Here is a 23,857-nt window from a genome sequence, read left to right on the forward strand (position 1 = left end):
GTGAGGGGGGCCACTGGACACCAGACCGCTGTTTGAGCTTGGACACTGGCCGGAAGGGGACATGGTGGCGGTGACGGCTAGAATCGAGAGGACCGAGAACGGCAGGGGACGCGTGCCAGGTGCCAACGCAGGGACTGCTGTGCTCGTCAGGAACCCCAAAAGCATCCAAGACAAAGATGCGGGAATTTGCATGTGATCGCGATCGTGCTTGGTGCCTTGCAACTTGCAACTGGGATCAATGCTAGTTTCTCTCACATAGCCTTCTCATTCGACGAGGGTGACAGGGGGTACATCACGCGCACAACTTGACAAACAAAAAAGAAGCATGACACCTCAGCGAGCTGAAGGATGAGGGCGTGACCAGCTGTTTCTCCAGGTCATTTGATCTTCCCCAGGAAGTTGAAGTTGACGAGAATGTGGGAAAATTGAGGATGACGGGGAGAAAAAAGGTGGGAGAGTCACGGATCATGAGATGGGGTTGAAGTATGTAATTTCACTTTCGATGGATGAGTAAATCTCCCTCGTACGATACGCTCGCTGTACCGAGTAATGTACATACTGGGTGCATACATATTACCTCTCCATACAGTTTTAGCAGTTAGTACCTGGACAGCATCCGCGAGTTTCCATCCTCGCCTGCGGTTGTCGATGTCATGGTTCGCCCCACCGACCAACCACCACTGCCATCTCCCTCTCTCTCGTGGACCGTGAACCGTGGATAGTTTGTATCTAGAGTACCTGACGGAGTATTGATGCCACGACTCCGTTCTTTGTCCCCTGTGCCATCGTGTCATTCGCTTTCTCGCATTTTTCTGTGGATTGTCGCTGTCGTCTGGCTCCCTGAGTCCTGACCTCACTCGGCTACCGACATTTCTTTCGGTCTTCTGCCGGGGCCTGAAATCGCAATCCATCGTATCATCTGCCACCTCTTGAATCTTGAGCCCTGTTGTTGGGCTCCTCTCGTAAATGCCTTGTTTTGGCCGTCTCTTCAGCCCGCCCGCTCCCCAATATGGAAGTGGCCACACGCCTCCATCCTGGATGACACAGCCCTCCCTCTGATTCCATCGAGTAGGACCGACCATTCCGCCTGCTGGCCTGTCATCGCCGTCGTTTGCTTTTTACCCGAATTCACTCACCTAGACTGCAGACTGCATTCATATTTCCTCCTTCGAGCTCTGACCTAGCAACGCCCCTCGGTGGTCAAATGGCCACGATCTCACCACCGTCGACATGGCCATCCTCCTCTCCGTCGTCCCTACACGCACTCCGATCTTCTGGTCATGTGTCGGCCTGTACGCCGACGCGGTCAAGCTGCTCTCGCCGAGCAAGAGGCTGCAGAGATTGGCCGAAGAGATAGCCAGGTACAGCCGAAGACCTCCCGAGACACATGAACAAGCCCTGTTGAGACGGATGAACGAAGCCGACAGTTTGGCCGAGTACGAGACCTGCACGATCGACCTGGACAATCTGCAAGGGCACGAGGTGTGGAAGAAAGAGAAAGAGTCCATTGAGCCCGGCTACAACCCCGACGTGATCGAGAGCCAAGTCATCCGATTCAAGAAGGCCGTGGCCGACCAGGACCTGAATGCCATGCAGCACCTGCTGAGAACGGGGCTCAGTCGTGACCTGGGTGGCATGAACATGTTGCGGCTCTACAAGCATTCTTGGTTCGGCACCAAGTCCCTGATAGACGACTACATCAACACCGTTTTAGAAACCATCGAGACCTTTACCGAGACCAGCATTCACAGTGACATCCCCACGGCAGAAATACGACAACACCAGCAATCGTTAGAAGACGCGTTAAAGTTCTTTGGGCGTTCGGCACTGACTCTCTCGGGCGGAGCGCTGTTGGGCATGAAGCATATTGGCGTCGTCAAGACGCTCTGGGAAGCAGAGTTATTACCTGAGATCATCTCCGGCGCCTCAGCAGGGAGCATTGTGGCCGGCATTGTGGGCAGCAGCAATGATGAGCGCATGGCGGAAGTGCTCGATCATTTCCCATTCTCTGACCTGGCCGTCTTTGATCCTCCGGGGACTGGCAGGGTGGGCTGGCTGGTCCAACGCATTCGCACTTTTCTGCGAACCGGGGCCTTCTTTGAAATGGACAACTTGAAGCGAGTCATGAAGTCATGGCTGGGCGACATTACCTTTCGAGAAGCACGCTACAAGACGGGACGAATCCTCAACATCTGTGTGTCCAGCGCGGGCAACGCCGAGCCACGACTCTTGAACTTCGTGACTGCTCCCGACGTTTTCATCTGGTCTGCCGTCTGTGCCTCTTGTGCCGTGCCCAATGTCTTCCCACCTGCCAACATCTACGAGAAAGACCCCATCACCAAGGAGGAAAAGCTGTGGATGCAAAATGCTCAGCAGACGTTTGTGGATGGGTCTCTGGACCACGACATCCCCATGAGGAAACTTTCCGAGATGTTCAACGTCAATTTCTTCATTGTCTCACAAGTCAACCCACATGTCCGGGTCTTTCTGGATCAAGAGGAGATCTTTCGCGGCAAACAACCCAGAGCGTCTGTCCCCGGTCGGAATCCTCTTCAAGCAGCCAAGGAGTTGCTCCGGGAGGAGATCATACATCGCGCCCAGCAACTCTCAGATCTGGGTTTCCCTCAGGGGTTTTACAGATGGGCGTCCCTCTTCAACCAACAATATACCGGGGACATCAACGTCTTGCCAGAGATCAAACCAACAGAGTACCTCAACATGATGATGAATCCTACCCCGGAGTTTATGATAGAAGCGACAGTGGCTGGAGAACGTGCGACGTGGCCTCGCATGTGCCGCATCAAGAACTGTGTTGCGATCGAGCTGGCTCTGATCCAGGCCATCCACACTCTGCGGGATAGAGTGAATTTTGGGCCCGAGGCCCGAGCCGCTCGCGAGCAGAGAAGATCCAGTAGCAAAGGCCGGCCAGGCCGTGGTCGTTCAGCTCGCCCGTCTTTCTTGCGAAGGCGCAGCCTCAGCATCGACTCGCCCACGAGCAATGACAACGCACTGGCGCTGCCACAGCCTCTGAAAGTCCGGCGTAATGTGAGCCTGGGGAACATCTCGGTGAGACCAAATTTCTCCATCACGACGCCGCGCACGACGCCATATTTGTCTCCTCAGGTGGGCGTCGATCCGGATCTTTTGGTGGAAGGTCTAGGCATGACACGCACAAACTCCAACACACTTGATGAATCCGGAACAGATGGTCATCCTGTGGAAATATCAAACATTAGCAGGCGAAGAGCCCCCTTTTAGAGAGCAAACACGTCCCACATGGGCACGGCTAGATGGTGGATGGTGGGTGGTGGATGGCGTCAAATCGACGATGTATTTTTGCGACCATGATACCCCCTTGGTGTTGTATGCTTGAAGGACCTGTAGGATTAGAGACGAAGCATAGCATAGCATAAGAAATCAATCATGTGAAACCCCAGGCCCAACCTTGCATTCAACAGTGTGTAACAATTGTGCAGGAGAAACGGATGGGTGGTTGTCATTGCTGGGAGCATTGCGGAGATTCACCCAGGAACAGTCAAGAGTTGTTGGAAGGTGGCATTGGCATGCGGCCAGTCGCGCGCCGCAGACAGGCCAGAAATCCTGACCTCCCTCTTCCATACCCGCTGGCACTGCACACATCCTGCGCCAGCGACAAACGACGAGTCCACCCATGGACAACTGATTAATTGATGGCCAAATCCACGCGCTGTTACACAGCTTCACGCCAGAAGCAATATTGGGAGCAGTCATGGATCTGAAGTCGATGCTAAACGATTCTTCGACACAGCGACACCACCACCACCATCCACCTCAACCGCACCCTCCGCCGCGACTTCACACACCACAGTCATCCTACGAACACACCCCGTCGTACGAGTCCCATCCTCCCCTCGAGCGCCCTCCATTGCCATCGTCGGCCTCTTCGTATCATCAGCCGCAGCCGCAGCCGCCGCCCTCAAATGAATACCGCACCTCTGCCAACGGCTCCTATTTTGCTGTCCAGTCACCACAACAACAACCACAACATTCGGCCTCTGCCTCGGGGTCGACGCCAGGTGCAACCGGGCAATCTTTTTATGCGCAGAGTCCCGGACCGCATGGACAGATACACACGCCGCGTGAAGGCATTCCACCTTCACATCCGTATCACTCTCCCTTTGTTCCTTCACCGTCACCGTCTGGGCCTTACCCTCCGACTCCAGGATCTGCCAACCACTATCAGACCGTTACGCCTTCCTCTGCCACCACGTATCATCACTCCAGCGCACATCCTTCCTTGAATGCCCCGTCTCCCACTATGAGAGACGACTACATTTCTGCGAACGGGCTTGCCCATGCACAGCAGAGACACGTTTCACCCCAGGCGCAGTTCCACGCTCCACCGGTCACCCCCCTCGGTCCGCCCGTTGCCTACCCTCGCCCATCGCCTCACCCCCATCGTCCGACGTCCCATGGCCACGAGAGTGTGAGAAGATCGTCTGTCGGCTCGGTTGGTTCAGTGCAGAGCAGGGAATATAACCAGGCTTATCCGCAAGCGGAACATTCGAGACGCGCCAGTGGGAGCATACAAAGGACTTATTCTGGGGACCTGCGGGAGCGCGAACGGAGCATCGAGAGCGTCAGCCCCAAGACAATTCCCAAGCCTGCCCCGGGTCGTCAGCAGAGTGTTGGGCGTTACCAGGAGCTCATGGCCGACCCCAACGCGCATCCGAACCGGGCGGCCATCCCACATGCCCAATTTCACACCACCCCGGATCGGAATGTCGAGAATCACAGTCATGAGACGACGCCCAAGTCCTTTTCCGCGTCTACCGAGCCCCGACCCGCACCACCATATCAAGATTCTTCCCGCCCAAGTCCTGGACCAGGTGCGCCGAACCATTACAACTCAACGCCTCAGCCGACACATTCATCTCTGCCCGCGACACAGAGTCCTCCAGTGCCTCCCCAACCTCAGCCTTCGTTGAAGCGCACTGCGAGTCATTTGTCGGATGTGGCGGCGACGCCATTGCCCCCCAAGAAGAGACCACGGCGAGAAGAGATCCCCATCTGGGCCCGGAGCGCACGTCATAACTTGCCTTTGACATTTGGTCCGCCGGCAAATTGGAGTCCACCACGGCAGGCCGTCACACCCAAGACCCCTGGAACGCCCAAATACGACGTCGTCCCCGCGAAGAAGGAATCCGTGGCTTCACAGGCTGTCAACGGGCAATTTCGTCGCACAGTAACACCGTCAAGCGAGCCTCTATGGGAGCCTTCGGTCACTGGTGAAATAGCATATGATGAACTTGCCCACCATGTCTGTGAGTGGATCTATGATACTATCGGCAACGCGGGGGACCTCGCCGGCGGAGCCTTTTTTGAGATTGAAGCCAAAATTGGCATGATCTCTGACGAGCAGGCGGGCTTTCGGCTGCATCTGCCTGTGCAGACGGAGACGGTGTTCGACAGAGAAAATTTTAGGGGAAGGACGAGCTTCAAGAGTTCGATGAATGTGGTGCGTATTTCTATTCTTATTTTCCTGCACTGTCCGTAACTAACGGTGAACCAAGGCTCAGCACATGGCCATGAACAAAATGCTCAACGAGCTCGTCTTCGAGTCATACCGCGCGTCCGAGGGGACCGGGGAGCCACCGAGGGTTGATTACGTTCATCCTTACGAGTACGATGAATTCTACGAACTGACAGACGAGGGATTGAAAAACCTGCCATCATCGATAGTTAAATGGATGAAGACTCGACACACACCACGAGTGCGGCGCACGATCGACGAGAAAACGAACACCGTCAAGGCACAGATCATCAAAACCCGGATTGCCGATCTGGAAGTGTACAACCCTGAGTATGATTTCGACTACCGTATCTCGATTTCGATTGAAAGTCCCTGGGATGGAGATCCGAATTGGCTGACTGAAGTGAACGAAGGCGGTCGCGACAGAAAGAAGGACAGGATGAGCTATAGGTACTCGGCTTACCAGATCGACCTGACTCAAGTCACCTATCCCGACTCCGCTGTGAAAGAGCACGAGTTGGAGGTGGAGATTAACATGGATCAGGTCCGCATTGAGCTGGCCGGTGTCGATGCGCAGCGACCTAACAACTATGTGAAACTAGTGAAAGGTTTCATTGATAACGTTAGGGTCTTGTGTCGGAAAGGGACTCTTCCAAGACCGCCCAAGTCAGGGTAGGGAGGGGGTCAAAACAGTCCAAGCTGGCTCCATGCTCCGGAGGATTCTGAGAGTTGACATGAGAAACATGGTGGTTTCCTTCTCCTTTTGATACCCTTGTAATACCAAGTACACAATTCCTATGTAGTTGCCTTGCTGCCATGAATGGTTTCCTCCTGGTATGTCCTGAGGCTAGGTAGTCGGAGGCAGCCAGTGGCGCCCAATCCTAATTGCTAGGCCTATCTAGGATAAAAAGTGTTATGCTTGAGCCTTTCAAGAGCTGCTTTGGCCTCACACGCACTGTCATCTTCCTACGTAGGACCAGCCTGCCTTGGTCTCACGTGATGTACTCAAACTCTTTGCGTGGGACTGTTTCCACGGAATGCACGTGATCTGGAAGTGACTAAGCGCAATACAAGCTCAGCCAAACTCCAGGCTGCAGAAGGGTGATGCAAACTGCGCAGACACGTCAATTGCATCTGCGCGAATCCTTTTCCCTGCCCTTTGCTCTCGCTCAACATCCACCCATCGTCGTCTGATCTCTCTTTTATCTCCTGCTCCTGTACACTAGACTTTCTTCTCCCTGACCCGTCTTCACTCCTTCGATTCCTCCACTCCGCGTTCCCGTTGTGTTGCGGACCTTTACCCCTTCGCCCTCGCCAAATCAACAGTTGTCCGGACACCACATCTTGTCTCTGTCTGGGCTCAGCAACAAGTCCTTCCACAAACATGGTTGGCTTGGTGTCTGCTGCTGGTCTCGTCGGCTTCCTGTCAGAGCCTGATCCGGAGCTGAGAAGCTTTGCTCTCAAGCAGCTCGACAGCCAGGTTGATCTGTTATGGACCGAGCTCGCCGACTCCGTGGGCCAGATGTATGTCGGCGATCTACAATCTCCCTTGTTCATCAGTGTGAGAGAAAAGCTAATCTTGCGGTTTTTAGCGAGGAACTGTACGAGGATGATTCCTTTCCGGAGCGCGAGCTCGCCGCTATCGTCGCATCCAAAGTGTATTACCACCTGCAAGAATATAACGAGTCCATGGCTTTTGCCCTCGGCGCCGGAAAGTACTTCAGACTGGACGACCCTGGTGAATTTGAAGATACCATAATCTCCAAGTGTGTAGACACCTTCATCGCTCTGTCCGCCAGTCGAGATCCGACCCTCGCGGCCGCCAACGCTGCCAGCCAGCCCCAACTTGACACGGCGTTCAGTCAAGGAGGAGACGGCGCCGCCAGCATGTCCGCCAGCTTAACATCCCCCGTCACGCCATTCTCCCAGTCCGTCCTTCCGTCCAAGTCCCTCTTGTCCAGGCAGAACACGATAACTTTCGATCCCACTCAGGCCGGCGTCGAGCTCGGCGAGATCGGCTCACCTGAGCGGATTATCCAAGAGCGCGGTCTTCAGAAACCTCTTACTCGTGTTATCGAGTCTCTGTTCGAGAAATGCTTCCGAGAAAAGAGATACCGGCAGGTCGTGGGGATTGCTTTGGAAGGACGCAACCTGGACATTTTGCGGCGCGTAATCAAACGAGCGGCTGAGGACGAGCGAAAAGAAAACGGCGAAGCCACCAAGAAGGGCGAAGAGCTTATGGAATACGTGCTGGATATTTGTATGAGCGTGGTCCAAGAACGAGGCCTGCGGAATGAGATCCTCAAGGTCATCTTGGAACTGCTCAACGAAATTCCCTCACCCGACTACTTCGCCATCGCAAAATGTGTGGTCTACCTCGACCAGCACTCTATGGCATCCAACATCCTGAGACAATTGATCGAAAAGGGCGACGCTCGCTCTCTCGCCGTGGCATACCAGATCTCCTTTGATCTCTACGACAACAGCACACAGGAATTCCTCCGAAAGGTCCGAGAAGAACTCGCCGAAATGCTTCCCAAGGAAGAGCCAGCAGAGCCCCGAGATGGTGACAAGATGGAAACCGATACGCAGGCCCGCACGGAAGAGCAGTTGCAACAAGAACTGCAAAGTTCTGCCGGTGCACCCGCTCCCCCTGAAGAGCCGAAGCTGTCGAAACCCGAGCAGCGAGAAGCAGTCAAGAACATCCGAAATATCTTGGATGGCCTCACATCAATACATCTGAACATCGAATTCCTGCACAAATCGAATAGGGTCGATCTGTCGATACTGAATAAAATCAAAGATAGCCTCGAAGCCCGCTATTCCATTTATCACACCGCCGTCACTCTCTGTGCTGGATTGATGCATGCCAAAACTGCAAACGACACCTTTTTCCGCAACAACTTGGAGTGGCTGGGCAAGGCCACCAACTGGTCAAAGTTTACCGCCACGGCAGTCTTTGGTGTTATCCACCAAGGCAATATCAACCAAGCGTTTCGTTTGCTGAGCCCATACCTGCCCAAGCCTCCTGGAAGCACCGCCGCTCACGATTCCCCATACAGCCAAGGTGGTTCGCTGTATGCTTATGGACTGTTATGTGCCAATCACAAAGGAGATGCGGTCAACTTTATCCGAGCGAAGTTCAAGGAGGCCTCTGAGGAGATTGTGCAACATGGTGGCGCTCTCGGTCTCGGTGTTGCAGGCATGGCTTCCGGCGACGAAAGCATCTTCGAGGATCTGCGAAATGTGTTGTGGGCCGATTCTGCCATCAATGGCGAGGCTGTAGGTTTGGCCATGGGCCTCGTCATGCTGGGCTCGGGCAATACCAAAGTCTTGTCAGATATGATTCAGCACGCTCACGACACCCAACACGAGAAAATTGTGCGAGGTCTCGCCGTCGGCATGGCGTTGATCATGTACGGCCGGCAAGAAGGCGCCGATGAGCTCATTCAGGGCCTGCTCAACGACACCGATCCGACCATGAGATACGGTGGCATCTTGACCATTGCCATGGCCTACGTCGGCACAGGTAGCAACAAGGCTGTTCGAAAACTGCTCCATGTGGCTGTCAGCGATGTCAGCGACGATGTTCGACGAATCGCCGTCCTCAGCTTGGGCTTCATTCTGTTCCGGAAGTACAGCAGTGTGCCTCGAATGGTGGAGCTGCTCGCCGAGTCCTACAACCCTCACGTCCGGTACGGCGCTGCCATGGCACTGGGTATCTCGTGTGCAGGCACAGGTCTTGCGGAAGCTATTGACTTGCTTGAGCCGATGCTGAAGGATCCAACTGACTTCGTACGACAGGGGGCCCTCATCGCCCTCGCCATGGTTTTGATCCAGCAGAATGACGCACTTAACCCCAAGGTTGGCAGCATCCGCAAAGCGATGCTCAAGATTGTTGGCGACCGACATGAGGACGCAATGTGCAAGTTTGGCTGTGCGATCGCCATGGGCATTCTCGATGCCGGTGGGCGAAACTGCACCATCAGCCTCCAAACTCAAACGGGTAACTTGAACATGATGGGAATTGTTGGCGCCGTGGTCTTCACCCAGTATTGGTACTGGTTTCCATTGGCACATTTCTTCTCGCTGTCGTTGACGCCAACTGCGGTCATTGCCGTGGATCAAAACTTGAAAGCTCCAGTCTTCAACTTTCACTGCAACACCAGACCCAGCCTCTTCGACTACCCTCCCGAACAACAATCCAAAACTGATGAGGCGCCTGAGAAGGTCAAAACGGCCGTGCTGAGTACCACAGCACAAGCCAAGAGACGAGCGGCGAGGAAGGAAAGACGACAACGAAGGGATAGCATGGATGTCGATACAGTGACGCCCGTAACGCCCAAGATTGAGAAAGGGGACAAGATGGATACTGATGAGGTTGGGGCGACTTCCGCCGTTAAGAATGAGGCTGAAGGCAAAGAAAAAGACAAATCCAAGGAAGACGCGGACAAAAAGGAGCCTGAGACTCATGGTGAGGGGAAGAAGAAAGCAGAAAAGGAGAAGATTGGCTATGATATCGGCAACATGTCCCGGGTGTTGCCCGCACAGTTGAAATACCTGACCTTCCCGGATCAGCGATATCAGCCTGTCAAGCGGCCCACCGGGGGTGTGATGGTTGTGCTTGATACCGAGCCGGAGAAGGACAAAGAAGTGATTCTCTTGAAGGTCAGCCAAGTTGAACCTCCCATCACGAGACAGCCAGGGCGTACTCTCGGTGAAGGGGTCCAGCTTCCCCAGACGCCAGCTGGCCAGAGGACGGGACAGGAGGCCGCAGCAGCGTCGAGTGTGGGTGCTGGTGCTGCGGCGGCGGCAGGTGTGTTGACAGCAATCGATGAGGATGAAGAGGGTGTGGAGGATGCACCTCTACCGGCGCCGTTTGACTATGAGACTGATTGGGAGGACGAACAATAAGGAGTCGAGTCGTTGTCGATAGAGGGAGGGGTTGTGCTGTAATTTCAACCATCCAGGAATTAGGGACCAACCAGGTTGGAGCTCCTTTATTTTTTTCTTCTTCCATTATCCTCGGAGCTCGAAGACAAAAGGGACAGAAAGGGACAGAAAGGGCAAACTCGTCTTGTCTTATATGCGTTGCACCAACACAACTTCAGCTACAGCGGTAGGAAGTGGTGAACAGCAAAGCACCAACAACAACAGCATCCTCCAGGGAAAGGGGGCTGTGTGTGTGTGTGTGTGTGAGAGAGAGAGAGAGAGAGAGAGCACTTAAGTATGTATTCGTCACAGAGAGATGTACCGAGTAATTACCTCGTATTCATCCTGCTTTTGTCGCTGTACCACAACAATCGTAAATCGCAAATCGCAAAAGAAGAAAAACTACCCACCGATCGGTACCAATACCAACACCAGTACCAATGGTCACCGATGAGAGTTACAAGTAGTTCATATTTCCCCTTCCCTTCCCTTCCCTTTCCTTCTTGTAGCAGTAGCAGTAGCAGGAGCGATAGCAGGAGCACGATACTCTACTCTACTCTACGTGTCCTTGTCCCTGGACTCGGTACCTTGCCTGTCCCAACGGACAATAGAACCTCACGCGCATTGATCATACTGGACTGGACTGGACTGGACTGTATTGTAGTATAGAATACATGGAGAAAAAGGCAGGGGAGGGACGGGGGCACAACGTTGAGCAGAGAAGGAACTAACTTCTGGGGCATATAGACACACACAAATATGTATATTTACTGCCCAGCCCAGCCCAGCCCAGTGGTGTATGTATCCGAACATCTATGTGCTCGGTAGGTCGATATCCGATGCTCCTGCCTCCCGACGCCCGAAGCGAGAAGAGTAATAAATATGTGGGGGAGGGGAGGGGAGGCGAGCCAACTGTGAGTGCTTTTGATACAGAGATGTATGTATGTATGTATGTACAGACAGACAGACAGACAGTAACTAACTAGGTGAGTAGGTAGGCAGGCTTCATGAGGGCGACATGCGTGTGGTATCTGTGTAGTATATATGCGAACAAGGCGTGGTGCGTGGTGCGGAGGGCGAAGTGGTGAGTGGGTGTCTGTGTGTGTGTGGTTGGTAAGAAGATTGTAAAAGGAGGCCAGACCAGAGGCGTGAGCGTGAGCGTGAGCATGAGCATGAGCATGAGGGGAGAGAGCCAGGAGAGAGAGGCGCGCAGTGTCCCTGTCCGAATGGTGGCGGTCACCGGGTGAGCTCCGGATGAGGTTCGATTGAGTCGATATACATACATGGTTGTTCCTACTCGTGAACCTCGTCGTGTTGGTCGGGCTTTTGTTTGAGGGACGATGGATGAGGGTTTCCCATGATCGGTCATTGTTGATTCTCGGTCCCTCGCTTCCTGAGAAGGTCAAAGAATACCGCAGTTCTTGTTTCCTGCCTGTCCTGGTTCTCGTTGATGCTTGTCCAAGCTCAGAGTGTTCTCTTCCTTCCTTCCACAACCATGTCAAGTTCGAGGTCGAACGCCTGCAACTCCGATGAGCATGCCATGTTCCCCAGGATCCCCTCCTCCGGCCATCCGCCGCGATGTTGAACATGTGTGCTCAAAGACCCGGGTGAGAATGATGGCTGGGTGCCTTTGAATTTGGCAAAGGCACAGTTGCTTCCCTTGGCATATGGGAGAAAGAGCTCTCTGGTCTGGATATTTCCGCGCCGCCCTCGTCCCAGCAAGCTATTGTGTCCATCTCCAGCGCCCATCTCTTCCTTCCCATAATCCACACCTTTTGGTTTTTCCTCCTTGGTTACCGCACTCGACAGACCAACATCCCCCCAATCTTCCGCTCCACACACTCTCGTGCCTCCAGAATCCCCACGTCCGTACTGACATACATGCACTCCCCGGGCCGCGTCATTCCCTTGACATAGCCACTCTTCTGGCCCAGTACGAGCCTCCGCAAGCCCGCCACGTCCATCCATATCCGCCTTGTCGGCTTCGAGACAAGCTCCATCTTCTCGATCACCGGTTCGGAGTTCCAGTATTTCAGGCCGAGCCAGAGGCGACGCGAGGCCACGTTGTGCCGCGTGACGGGTTCGATCGGGTGTGCCGGATCAGACGAGGAAGGATGTGAGAGCAGGTTGTGTGCCGGGGGTGGCGTGGGACCGCCGCGCACGACGGTCGACAGGAAACCCGAGTTTTGGAGGGCGAGCATCAGTTTCAGGTGGAATTTGGTGTCTGGGATCGATGTCAGACCGAGTCGTGCGCGCGAGGCGTTCTGCATGTGAGAGCAGGTGTTTGCAAGGTGGACAAGGGACATTTTTGGGAGGCAGGGGTTGCTGTTGTGCTGCAGATCTGTAGAGGAAAATCGGGAGGAGGATGTTCTGTAGATTGAGAAGACAAATGAGGGCGGTGCTCGGTCCGTCAGCCCAGGTGTGCTCGCTGCTGTTGACTGTGTCACAGTAATACGGTTGTCGTCCTCTTAGAACTAAAAGCAAGAACGCTGAAGACAAAAGGAGCGTAGGAGAGGATGAAATGTCCGACGACAAAGTGCAGTCAGTTGCGGAAGCCAATGTCGACTTCTGGAAAAACTGCTGGCCGCTCACGCCGAATCCGGTTAACATCGATGCCGCCCTACTGTTAGCCCTATTAGCTTTGCGCGAGTCATGCTCTCAATCAAGCCAATCAAAAAGCGGCGTCGGATATTCATTCCCACAAGGCTGGCTGGGCTGGGGGTAAACAGAGACCTCACACTCCAGCTGGTAGGGGCACAACACCTGTATACCTCATGTATTCATCTATACGATGGCGTTAAAGCTTGGTGGAGCTTCTTGCCGCATTCTTGGAAATGGTGGCTTGGGAGTCGTTGTCCTCCACCACAATGCTGCCCTCTGCGATCGAGACGACAACGAGGATGCGATAATCGAGCGAGAAAAAGAGGTCTACCGCCGTCTTGACAGATAAAATGGAGCAGTCCCATGCCTCGACCTCTCCGGACCCGGTATCAATATGGTCTGGATGGAGAATGGGAACCAACATGACTACCTTGAACAACATAGCGGTTGTGTGTAGACATCGCTCCAGCTGTCGTGGCTCCGTCAACTTACCCGGACCTCACTGCCATCCACGAGCGGTACGTGATCGCGGCCGATATCACTGCTCGAAACATCCTCGTGGCCAAAGGCGCGTCCGTCGTCAAGTTCTCCGACTTGATCGAATCGACGCTCCTGGACCGCGACTGCGACATGCAGCAGGCCGATGACAACGGCTACTCCATGTACACGGACATCGGTCAAAAGTGCGACTTCGACCTCTTCAAGGATGTCCCATCAGGTCCAGCTGGTGCAGTTTGGCCGAGACGGGAGCATCTTCCCACCACACGGGATATTTGGCTCGGATCGATCATCGAGAAGTGCTCGTCGAAAGGTGCCTTCCAGACCAGTGAGGAACTGTCAGCGGTTCTGGATTCAGCTACTTTCTGACCACAAAGGAGGCTTCCTTCGAACTTGCCAGGTCCAAGTCAGATTGAGAACTCGCAGCAACCTTCTGGTTCACCAATCTGCCCACTAAATCTATCGTCGAGAATGGAATATAGATGGATCTTGTTTATCATATCACAAAAAAAAAGCACGACAACTCCTCCTACAGAATGTCTCAGATATGGCCATCTTCACGCTACAATAGAAAAGAAAGCAATTTCAGCAAACACCACACGCTATACAAAGTGCGTTCCCTCGCCGTCAGCATATGTTTCCGCACCTATCTCTGCCGTAGCAGGCCGGGTGACGAAAACCAAAGGCTCAAGCAGCTCCTTCAGCAAGAAGCGATTGCAAAAGCCCGCTTGAGGCGGCAAAATTTCCGGCATGATTGGCATCCTATCGTCTCGCGCGTCCATTTCCCGCGCAACCGTCGGATATTCCCGGCCGCAGACGATGCCTTTGAAAATGTCGGACATTTTGACGATTCGCGGAGGCCAGAGTGGGGTTGATGGCTTCAGTTCGAGTTCCTTCAGTAGGGCGCACAACAGCCTCATACCGGCAGAGTGGACGATGCTGTAGCCATCTCCCATCAAGAGGGTGATGCATTCTTCCACCAAACCAAAGTGGGTTTGGTATTCGGGGTCTGACGGCGATCGACGTTGAAACATGTCCAAACACAAGATGATTGCGGCCACCACGCAGAATGCCTTGTCCACCCAGATGAGGGGACCGTCCTTGTCGTCCGTTTGTTTTGCTTCGTTCAGTATTGTTTTGGCCGCAGCAACGCACGTCACGCGGGTGATGGAGTAAGCCGGGTTGGTGAAGCTGTGCCGAATGAATTGTCGATGGATCATGATGATCTTGTGGGCAAAGCAGACGGTCAAGCTGCGGCGGGCCCAGGGTACCCACTCGGGCCAGGCCGGGTCGATGGGTTCGACGACATGGAAATACCGGGGCATGCCTTGGGTGGCCAGCGTGCGCATCCTTTGGTCAAAGTCCAAAACATGTTCGTATTTGGTGAAGGGCGTCGTCGCCCGCAGCATGGCCTCGTGGTGGGCGACCATGAGTTTGGCAATCTCAAACAGATAATTGCCATAACTGATGTACGTCGGAAACGTCGCCGGGATGGGATCCATGGTCAAATGGCTGCGACTGGACGGTTTGGTGGTGGTGAAATGCAACGGGTTGATGCAGTGGCTTTCGGTGAACGGCAACGACATCCAATCCTGGATGCATAGGTGCGACCATAGTCTCCGACCTACCTCGATGCGCAACAAGGCATGTCGTTTCTCTTCGGACGTTGTCGGCAAAATCTGCTCCAATGTCGGATTGCGGCAGAGCTGGTCCAACCCTAAACTTTGGGCGATCTTGAGGGCACTCCCTAACAGGACCGACAGTTCGGAAGGCCGCTCGTTGCAATGGGCGGACATGGTGAGCGTTGTGATGGCGTGTAACGAATAGACACTGTGGTTGCTGGTATATTTGGCCTGATTTAAACATGTAATGGTCGCTTGATACCACTGGCTTTTCAGCGTGATCGCCTCCATTCTGGAGAAGCCCCATTGCTCACGTTGGAGCGACGTTGCACACGTTAAGCTGCCGGCCATGATAGCGAACAGCAAAGCTAGCCATTGAAGGTCCAATCCTTTGATCACAAGCGAGTCGGATGGTTCCTGTGAGCTCAAAAGGCTGTGTAGCTCCCACCGTAATGTTGGGCCGTGATAACATCCGTGGTACCAGAGCAGGGACAATTCGTGGTAGTCGACCAGTTTCCAGATGATGTCGATATCAGGAAGAAGCATTTGGAGGAATGCCTCCTGAGCGTCGGCCGCCGAGCTGAACCCGATTTTTGCCGTCGAAACCCATTGACTTTGGGAGGTGGCATGTTCCCTATCTTGAGAAGCAACAGGCCATCGTAAGGTTTTGGGTCTATATGGCCGGAAGGAATACTGCAGACGAGGTGAACCGTTCGCTCCGTCCCAACCTGTCCAACCGATGCCCGCACGGTCTGGTTCCGATTCTGGTTCCGGTTCTCGCTCTGCCGCAGCCGTTTCTATGCCTTCGAGGGGAGCAGAATCGGGTTCGTCAGTCACGGAAGATGGAGGAAGGGCGGAAGCATGTCCTGTGCTCCTCCGCTTCTTATAAGCCCGTGATCGTGCTCGTGGGTAAACCCGATGGACGGATGGATCGTACTTGTCGTCGGGCCACTGACGAGTGCACCGGTCAGGCTCGCCTCGTTTGACGCAGCGTTCACAGGGCAGCTGCCGGTCGCATTTCTGCCGGCGCAGCGAGCATGCCGTGCAGGTGTATCTTGGACGTGGCGGCATTTCGTAACAAGGGCCAATGAGAACAGTTCAACTATGAGGAGGGACAAGTGAGGTTGATTGCTGCGCTGTGCGAAACGTAACGTACAAGATGAAAAGCGGAGCAAGCAAGAAATAAAGATATTATTGTAGGTGGAAGACAAGTAGGTGGGTGGGTGCGTTTAGGGGGTTTTGGGGGGGATTCGGTGGGGGAGGACACCGAGCCGTGGGTCGGTCGTCGCCTAGAGGATACCTGGAGACAAGCAGTATGCAGCCTGGTGAGCCTCACTCGTCAAGGGGGGTTCCTTAACAGTAGATCCTAGGCTCGCCTATCTACCGAGATATGTACAGTATGTAGATCCTGTACGAAATGAAGCCGTGCGCAATCAGACACTCACCATTGGGTGCCAAGCTCTAACGGGCCCCAACCATACTATTTATTACCTACTATTCTCGTACGATCCGAGAAAATCCTCAATTTGCACACCGTTTATTGTTGATTCAGAGACCAAGTGCCAGGCTGCTATGGCCAAATGACCACGACATTGTACAGATGCAAGGATGGCATGGAGGCTTCTCAAGTGAACAAGTCATACACAAGTGATGACTGTCCTCCCAGGCTGGCTGAATCTAGGTCATTGCATTCTGTTGCTTTTTGCTCTTTTGATCAACCGATATACAGTTCATCGATATTTCCTTTCTGGCGTCAACCTGGCTATGCTCGACTTCTCCTGGATCTGTCTGACCGCTTTCCGTGCGGCTTCCTTGATCTGACTTTCATCTGCCACGGCGAGTCGGCCGTCGTCCACCAGGACCTGCCCATCAACCACTACGGTCTGAACATTGGCTCCCGTGCAAGAGTAGACGACGGTGGTCAAAGGATCAACCCCGCCACCCAGGATCTGGTCCCGGTCAAAGGGACAACACTGTAGGCCCGATGGGTCGAGCACGACAAGGTCTGCCTTTTTGCCCACCTCCAGACTTCCCACTTCCTTTTCCAAACCCAACGCTCTGGCTCCGTCGATGGTGGCCATCCGGATCACTTGCTCCGCATCCATGAGCGAGGCATCATTCCGGCTGCCTCGCTGGATCAGGGCCGCCGTTCTCATCTCCTGGATCATGTCGTATGTGTTGGCACAGGGTGCCCCGTCGGTGCCCAGGCTGACGTTAATCCCGGCAGCAAGCAACTCTGGCACGGGGGCAATGCCCGATGCAAGCTTGCAGTTGCTGCTGGGGTTGTGAGCGACCGACACCGAGGGACGGCACATATGGCCATCGTCTCGCGAGGATTGGCCGTGTTGTTGATGTCGCCGCAAAATTGGCAAGTCCCTTTCCAGATCCAAATTCACCATGTGCGCCAGTACGGTCTTCCGGCTCTCGCCCTCGCCGCCGATCATGTTGGTGCGTTCGCAGAACTCGACCGGGGAACAGTGGTAGCTGTCGCGATAAATCCCAAGATCTGCTGGTGCTTCTGCACAGTGCATGGTCAGCGAAATGTCGTGTCGCGCACAGGCGTCCCCAATGGCCTTGTGGGAGCTTTCATCTGAGCCTCTGGGGGTGCTGGCAGCCATCCAGACGCGGATCCGTCCGCCATAGGACCCGTCGTATCTGTCGTGTGCGACCAAGGCGCTTTCGATGGACATGCCAGAGAGGTCTTTGTCGCGTGCATCTACCAGCATGCCAGGTGTTCCCACCTTGACGAGTTTGGCCTAACACTGTTAATTCAGAGCCGTAGGGTTTTCAAGATATCGTAGAGGATGGCGTACCAAACAACCCCTTATACCCATCTCCTCCACGGCACGAACCACATTGTCGAACCCACTCCGGTGGGTCAACATGGCTTCCAAAAAACAGGTCGTGCCACTCTTCAACATTTCAGCGATGGTCAATCTGGCGGCCACGTAGCCATCCTCCCCTTCATAGTTGGCCTCAAGAGGCCAGATGGCATCGCACAGCCAGGAATGCAACGACACGTTCTCGGCCAGCCCTCGCAGCAGGGACTGAGTCAGGTGAGCATGGGTATTGATCAAACCAGGTAGGACAATGCGCCCCGAGACGTCGACGATCTTGACCTCGGGAGGGACTCGACTCAGTAACTCTGCACTTTTGTCGATAGCCACGATCCGCTCAGCGTTAACCCACACCGCACCATCCAGCCATATGGTATTTTGAGGGTCGACGGTGATGATGGTAGCGTGAATGAACAACGTCGATCTGGTCTTCATCTTCGGATTGAACAGGGAGGGACCTTTCAACCAGACAGTGGACGCTTCATGCATATTTTATATCGTTGGTGGGTCCCGGGATATGTCGCAGCTCTCCTCACCATTTTGCACAAGTCATCGTACAGAGGAGATTCGTTTGAAGCGATTGCGATCTAGAACTTTCAGCAAGAATCCTAGTGCGTACCACCCACTAGTCGCCAAAGACGAATCGGACTCTCGTCGCACCAGAGGTACAAACAAGGCTCGAGATGGCGATCGAACTGTTGGTTATCGCTGGCTAGGTCTCGTACGAAAACCGGGCTCCTTTATCGAATTCGTATCAGGGTCGCGCCCCACACGATATGCTCCGTATCTATCAATCTGGAACGACATCTCCCCGGCTCCAGAACAGTGTATATCATCTCATCCAACAGCTCGGTACGAAAGCTCTGTGAAAGATGCTGAACATCATTATCAATCAATTGATCTATCTGCCTCTGTCGGAGCATATAAGGGACGGTGGAAGCCACGGCACGAATCCCAACTTACAGGACGTTTCTCAAATCTCTGGAGTCTCTACCGAGTGTTTAGTTCACAAAAGCACACATCCTACAATTGCGCCGCCCACAAGACTGAGATGGACCTTGCGACCAAGACCATGAAGGAAGAGACGACTACGGCTTATGGTTTCGCGGACTCTTCGGTCTCATCATCGTACGAGGCTCCGTCTGCGGCCGATGGCGATGTCGCTCGTGGAGAAACGATTTCGAAGCTCGATTTGCGCCGGAGAGCAGGTCGAATCTGGTCATACTTGTGCACCACAGAAGCGTGGTTCGGCAACTACGACTACTTGTACCTGGTCACGCCCAACATCCCGCCTTTCAACCGCAAATACAAAGACAAGTCCATCCCGTTCTACGGCCTGAATGACGAGGTGCCCATATTCCTGACCATCCTGCTCGGCCTGCAGCACGCCCTGACCCTGATCGGGTCCATCGTGACGCCTCCACTGGCCGTCGCGGCAGGCGCCTTCAATTTGCCGACCAACCAGGTCTCGTACCTCGTTTCGGTGGCATTCATCACCACGGGAATCGCGACGGCGCTGCAGGTGACTCGGATCCATGTCCGGGGCACTCCCTTTTTCATTGGGACAGGTCTCTTGTCTGTCGTGTCCAATACGTTCGACATCATCGCCGTCGCCTTCACCTACACGGGCATGCGATATAAGAACGGCACCTGCCCGGTGGCCGCGGACGGCACTCAGCTTCCCTGTCCCGACGCGTACGGCGCCCTTCTCGGGTCGATGCTCGTGACTGTGTGGATCCAGATCCTGATGTCCATGATCCCGCCGCGCTTTCTGAACAGGATCTTCCCCAAAGTCGTCACGGGGTCGCTGCTGCTGCTAGTCGGCGTGTACCTGATCAACAGCGGCATGCAGAATTGGGCCGGGTCCTCCAACTGCAACAACGGCACCGGTTTCTACGCGCTGTGTCCAAACATCTCCAGTCCGAAGCCGCTGCCGTGGGCGGACCCGAAGCTCATTGGCCTCGGCTTCAGTGTCTTTGTGAGCATCGTGGTGGTGGAGCAGTTTGGCTCGCCCATGATGAAGTCGGCCGCAGTGCTGATCGGCTTGATCGTGGGCTGCATCGTCTCCGGCGCCACGGGCTACTGGTCGAGCGAGAACATTGACAACGCTCCTGTCGTCACTTTTCTTTGGGTTCACACCTTCAAGCTGTCGGTGGACGGGGCCTTGATCCTGCCCTTACTCATCATGTTCATCTGTGAAGGTGTCAGCTGCATGCCCGACATCCTGGCCACGGCCGAAATCTCCGGCGTCGACGTCGAAGGCAGCGAATTCAACAGCCGCATCCAAGGCGGCATTCTGTGCGATGGCCTCGGTAGCCTCATGAGTACCTTGGGCACGGGTCTTCCTATGGTTTCCCAAGCCGGTAACAACGGCACCATCGTGCTAACCGGTTGTGCTGTGAGTTTTATTCTCCTTCTTCCACCAAAGTTTAATGAGTGTGGATTCTTTCTTTGCGTGATTGTTGACTAACGAATCTTTCCCACAAAGTCTCGACGAGCAGGCTGGGCGGCTTCCGTCTTCCTGATCCTCATGGGCTTCTTCGGCAAATTCGGCGCCGTCTTCAGCGCCATGCCGCCCTCCGTGCTCGGGGGCATGCAGGTCTTCCTGTACGGCACCATCGCCGTAGCCGGAATTCGCGTTCTGGGCATGGTCCCGTTCACCCGACGCAACCGCTTCATCTTGACCGTCGCGCTCGGCATCGGGTTCGTCGACATCGTCACGCCCACCTGGTTCGACCAGATTTTGAACTACAGCGGCTCCAACGTCCACCTCCAGGGCTTCGAGCAGGGCCTCAACCTGATCGTCGAGACGCCGTTCATCATTGCCGCGGTGATTGGCGTTTTCCTGAACCTCGTTCTGCCCAATGACAAGAGTGCCATGGACGCCAGGATGAACCTCAACACGACGAATTCGAAGGGGGAAGTCATCGCTCTGCCGCAGGTGGAGGGGAGGGGTGAATAAAGCTGGTAGGAGACCTATATCTAGTATTATTGATGCTGTTCTGTCTGTTCTGTAATGCTATCGCGAACTCGAGGTGCTGCTATGTTGTGTACAAACTTCCGTAAGCTGGAAAATGGATGTCATCGACCGGGCATAGCAGTTCATAAATGTTCTCGATACATTGAACTCGCTGGTCAATAGTCATCTCGGGCCATACAGAGTGCAGCGAAACGCCAGGAGAATGCTCCATTATAATATACTCGCTTCCGATCTCGTTGGTTTGATCACCATCCCAGTCGTAATTGGTTGGTACGGGTATTCTTGAATGCTTTCTCACTGCAAGTGGCATAGTCAGATCAGAGGTATTGCATTGGTAGAATTCAATGCTACTAACAAAATTCAATCGTGGCAAGCTTCGATTTGTGGTTAGGTGACGAGGTCCTGCATTGGCAAAGGGTATTTTTGCGATGACCACTCTGTCGTTATTTGTTGTGAAAATGAAAGCCCGACTGAAGCCGCCTCCCTCCTTTTCGAAAGTCGAGATGGAATCGGCGCCAGGACAGGACTGGACCACGCGTCGGCAGAGCGCGTCAAAGTTAAAAAAGAAATGTGAGGGGCTTCTTGGTGTGCTGCATCGTTGCGTAGCTATCTACCTCTAGAGTATCGAAATGGGTCGGAGTCTTCATCACTCTTGACACTTTTGATACAAAAACTTGATGTAGGCACTGTACTTGCCTTTGGGGGCCATGGTTGAGAAGTGTGACTAGATCGGGGTAGAGAAAGGTACCCAAAGTTCCTTTTGACGAAAGGCGAATGGTGATCAAGACATTGAAGCACTCTCAAAGCACAAGACATAGGTCTCATCTAGCAGTATGGTAAGCTGAAGACATTGGACACGTCCGTTGACGGGGATGTCTGATTACTCCGTACACGGGACAATAGCACAGCTTAGCCTGGTTGATGGGATTTTTTTGGAGCCATAACGGCGAAATCTCAGCATACCTTTTGTCCATCTCATCGGTACCGGTTTCCCTTACGTCCGCCAGCCTTCTAATCTCAGCAAGCCGGCGAGGCAGGTGGTGGTAATAAGGGCCAGATCAAGCTGCGAAAAGCGGCAAGTTGGCCGAGCGAGCCAACGTAGGTTTGCGGCACCCAGCACGCTAATAAAGTACGCTAAGGAACTAGCGTGTAGCTATCATAGAAAAGTAGTGTAGATAGCTGGCTTAATATAAAAACGCTAATAAGCTTATCTTTTAGCGCCTCTTGAAAGAATCGAAATATTAGTGAAAAAGAGGTCGCGAATGTTATATGAAGTCTTGGAAACTTTCAGTAACAACCCTGATTCTGACTCAGAAGCCTCTGCACCTCGTTGCGTTCAACCCACAATCCTCAACCTCGCCTAGAAAATGCATGTCCGACCTGCCCATGCGACCGATCTTGCAGACCTGGCTACCATCGCTAGAGACGCCATGTATTATGACGAGCTGACCGTGGTCCTAGCCCCTCATCGTCACCGACATCCAGAATGTCTCCGCCAGGGGATTCTCAGACGTTTAAAGAAGCGCTTCTACGATGGACACGTCGTCCTTGCTGCTGTGTCGGATGAGAATGACATTTGGTGGGACGGCGTAGAGAGGGTGGTCGGCCATCTATCGGCCAGCTCTACTAAGCAGAAGAAAATGGACACAGAGACGGAGAAGAAACCATGGCTGCCATTTTCCTGGAACGGTATCCGAGACATTTCTCCCCTCGAAAATCCTTTGGCTGACGACAGGTTCAGAGCTGGAGCTCCGACTCCTACGTCTGGAGGACCTCTTCGCATGGTACACTCACGCCGATCAATCACTCTCGCGAAAAGCATGGGCACAGTTCGTAAACGGTCCCCATGACACTCGACCTTTTGCAAACATCAAAGAATATTGGCACGTAGACCACGTATCCGTCGACCCGGCCTATCAAAGGAAAGGCATCGGATCTGCAATGATCAAGTGGCTGCAGAACATTGCGGCCGAGGACAATTTACCCATCATTCTTGTGGCAAGCCACCAAGGTCGACCGATGTACCAAAAGTCAGGTTTTGTGGACCGTGGCCCTTCGGTGATGGGACTTGGTCTAGTCAACGAAGCAATGGCATGGTTCCCGCCGGCCATGTCCACCTCGCATTCAGCTGGCGAGACCGAGGATGGTTGCCCCTGAGCGTGCGCCTCTAGTTGAAATGGGTTGTAACTGCGCGTGAGCCAGGTTGACTCTCCTTTTGACCTGTGCAGCAGCCCTCAGAAATATGTTTTCTCCACCTCTCACGATACGGCAAGTTGTAAAAATTACACCTGTTCGACCCTGGAACTTGAAAATTTCTATGGATGCGGTATTACCATGTAAGCCGCCGAAGTCCTGGTTTTCAAACCTGCTGGAGATTGACATGACATTTGTCATGATCGACAACCAACGTTTTCTCGTGTTCGACTCGCGAATGTACTTCAGCTCGCACCATGCATGGCATCGCGTCACCTCTTCGGCGTGGCATAATATCCAGAAAAAGTCCGTCAGTTAGCCCCGTCCCAGTTACTATGGTATGAATGATGGATCTTGACCCAGTACTGTGAGAAAGGCAGATTGGTGATCGGGCTTCTGCAGGATTCGATCGCTGCCCAGTCACCGTGGAATTAGAGTGCAGAGCTGACTCTATGGTCATAGCGCACCAACGCGAGGAATTTGACTCTACCAAAACAAAGCTTGACCGGATACGGCATGTTTGGTTTGTGGTATACTTCCTCCTTTTTCTGGTTCAGCGTATACTCGCACGGGCCGCTCTCATTGTGGGTCCAGAACCGTGGCACCACCGCAAACAGCCAGCGGTCGTGCTTCACACATCGAAAACGCCCAGTGTGTCAAAAGAGGCTCCGCTGAAACCAAC

General features: G+C 53.9%; 9 protein-coding genes across 9 annotated transcripts; 6 read left to right on the forward strand and 3 right to left on the reverse strand.

Moving 5' to 3' along the window:
• Positions 1 to 1,230: 1,230 nt before the first annotated feature.
• On the forward strand, positions 1,231 to 3,258 carry AYL99_10817 (hypothetical protein; the record flags this gene model as incomplete). Its single annotated transcript, XM_018842323.1, has 1 exon — positions 1,231 to 3,258. The coding sequence occupies one exon, from the start codon at positions 1,231 to 1,233 to the stop codon at positions 3,256 to 3,258; it is 2,028 nt and encodes a 675-aa protein (XP_018688484.1).
• Positions 3,259 to 3,748: 490 nt separating this feature from the next.
• Positions 3,749 to 6,188, forward strand: AYL99_10818 (hypothetical protein; the record flags this gene model as incomplete). The annotated part of the gene is made up of 2 exons (XM_018842324.1): positions 3,749 to 5,497; positions 5,553 to 6,188. The coding sequence occupies 2 exons, from the start codon at positions 3,749 to 3,751 to the stop codon at positions 6,186 to 6,188; spliced, it is 2,385 nt and encodes a 794-aa protein (XP_018688485.1).
• Positions 6,189 to 6,896: 708 nt separating this feature from the next.
• AYL99_10819 (hypothetical protein) lies at positions 6,897 to 10,426 on the forward strand (the record flags this gene model as incomplete). Its single annotated transcript, XM_018842325.1, has 2 exons — positions 6,897 to 7,036; positions 7,105 to 10,426. 2 exons carry the CDS (start codon positions 6,897 to 6,899, stop codon positions 10,424 to 10,426), a joined length of 3,462 nt encoding a protein of 1,153 aa, XP_018688486.1.
• Positions 10,427 to 12,237: 1,811 nt separating this feature from the next.
• Positions 12,238 to 12,750, reverse strand: AYL99_10820 (hypothetical protein; the record flags this gene model as incomplete). Its single annotated transcript, XM_018842326.1, has 1 exon — positions 12,238 to 12,750. One exon carries the CDS (start codon positions 12,748 to 12,750, stop codon positions 12,238 to 12,240), a length of 513 nt encoding a protein of 170 aa, XP_018688487.1.
• Positions 12,751 to 13,395: 645 nt separating this feature from the next.
• AYL99_10821 (hypothetical protein) lies at positions 13,396 to 13,912 on the forward strand (the record flags this gene model as incomplete). Its single annotated transcript, XM_018842327.1, has 2 exons — positions 13,396 to 13,431; positions 13,490 to 13,912. The coding sequence occupies 2 exons, from the start codon at positions 13,396 to 13,398 to the stop codon at positions 13,910 to 13,912; spliced, it is 459 nt and encodes a 152-aa protein (XP_018688488.1).
• Positions 13,913 to 14,145: 233 nt separating this feature from the next.
• Positions 14,146 to 16,236, reverse strand: AYL99_10822 (hypothetical protein; the record flags this gene model as incomplete). The annotated part of the gene is made up of 1 exon (XM_018842328.1): positions 14,146 to 16,236. The coding sequence occupies one exon, from the start codon at positions 16,234 to 16,236 to the stop codon at positions 14,146 to 14,148; it is 2,091 nt and encodes a 696-aa protein (XP_018688489.1).
• A 659-nt stretch (positions 16,237 to 16,895) lies between these two features.
• AYL99_10823 (hypothetical protein) lies at positions 16,896 to 18,437 on the reverse strand (the record flags this gene model as incomplete). The annotated part of the gene is made up of 2 exons (XM_018842329.1): positions 16,896 to 17,921; positions 17,979 to 18,437. 2 exons carry the CDS (start codon positions 18,435 to 18,437, stop codon positions 16,896 to 16,898), a joined length of 1,485 nt encoding a protein of 494 aa, XP_018688490.1.
• A 616-nt stretch (positions 18,438 to 19,053) lies between these two features.
• Positions 19,054 to 20,964, forward strand: AYL99_10824 (hypothetical protein; the record flags this gene model as incomplete). Its single annotated transcript, XM_018842330.1, has 2 exons — positions 19,054 to 20,400; positions 20,491 to 20,964. 2 exons carry the CDS (start codon positions 19,054 to 19,056, stop codon positions 20,962 to 20,964), a joined length of 1,821 nt encoding a protein of 606 aa, XP_018688491.1.
• Positions 20,965 to 22,349: 1,385 nt separating this feature from the next.
• Positions 22,350 to 23,139, forward strand: AYL99_10825 (hypothetical protein; the record flags this gene model as incomplete). Its single annotated transcript, XM_018842331.1, has 2 exons — positions 22,350 to 22,671; positions 22,724 to 23,139. The coding sequence occupies 2 exons, from the start codon at positions 22,350 to 22,352 to the stop codon at positions 23,137 to 23,139; spliced, it is 738 nt and encodes a 245-aa protein (XP_018688492.1).
• Between the last annotated feature and the right edge of the window lie 718 nt (positions 23,140 to 23,857).

The sequence above is a fragment of the Fonsecaea erecta genome, assembly GCF_001651985.1.
Source record: "Fonsecaea erecta strain CBS 125763 chromosome Unknown Scaff12, whole genome shotgun sequence".
NCBI classification, from domain to species: Eukaryota; Fungi; Ascomycota; class Eurotiomycetes; order Chaetothyriales; family Herpotrichiellaceae; genus Fonsecaea; species Fonsecaea erecta.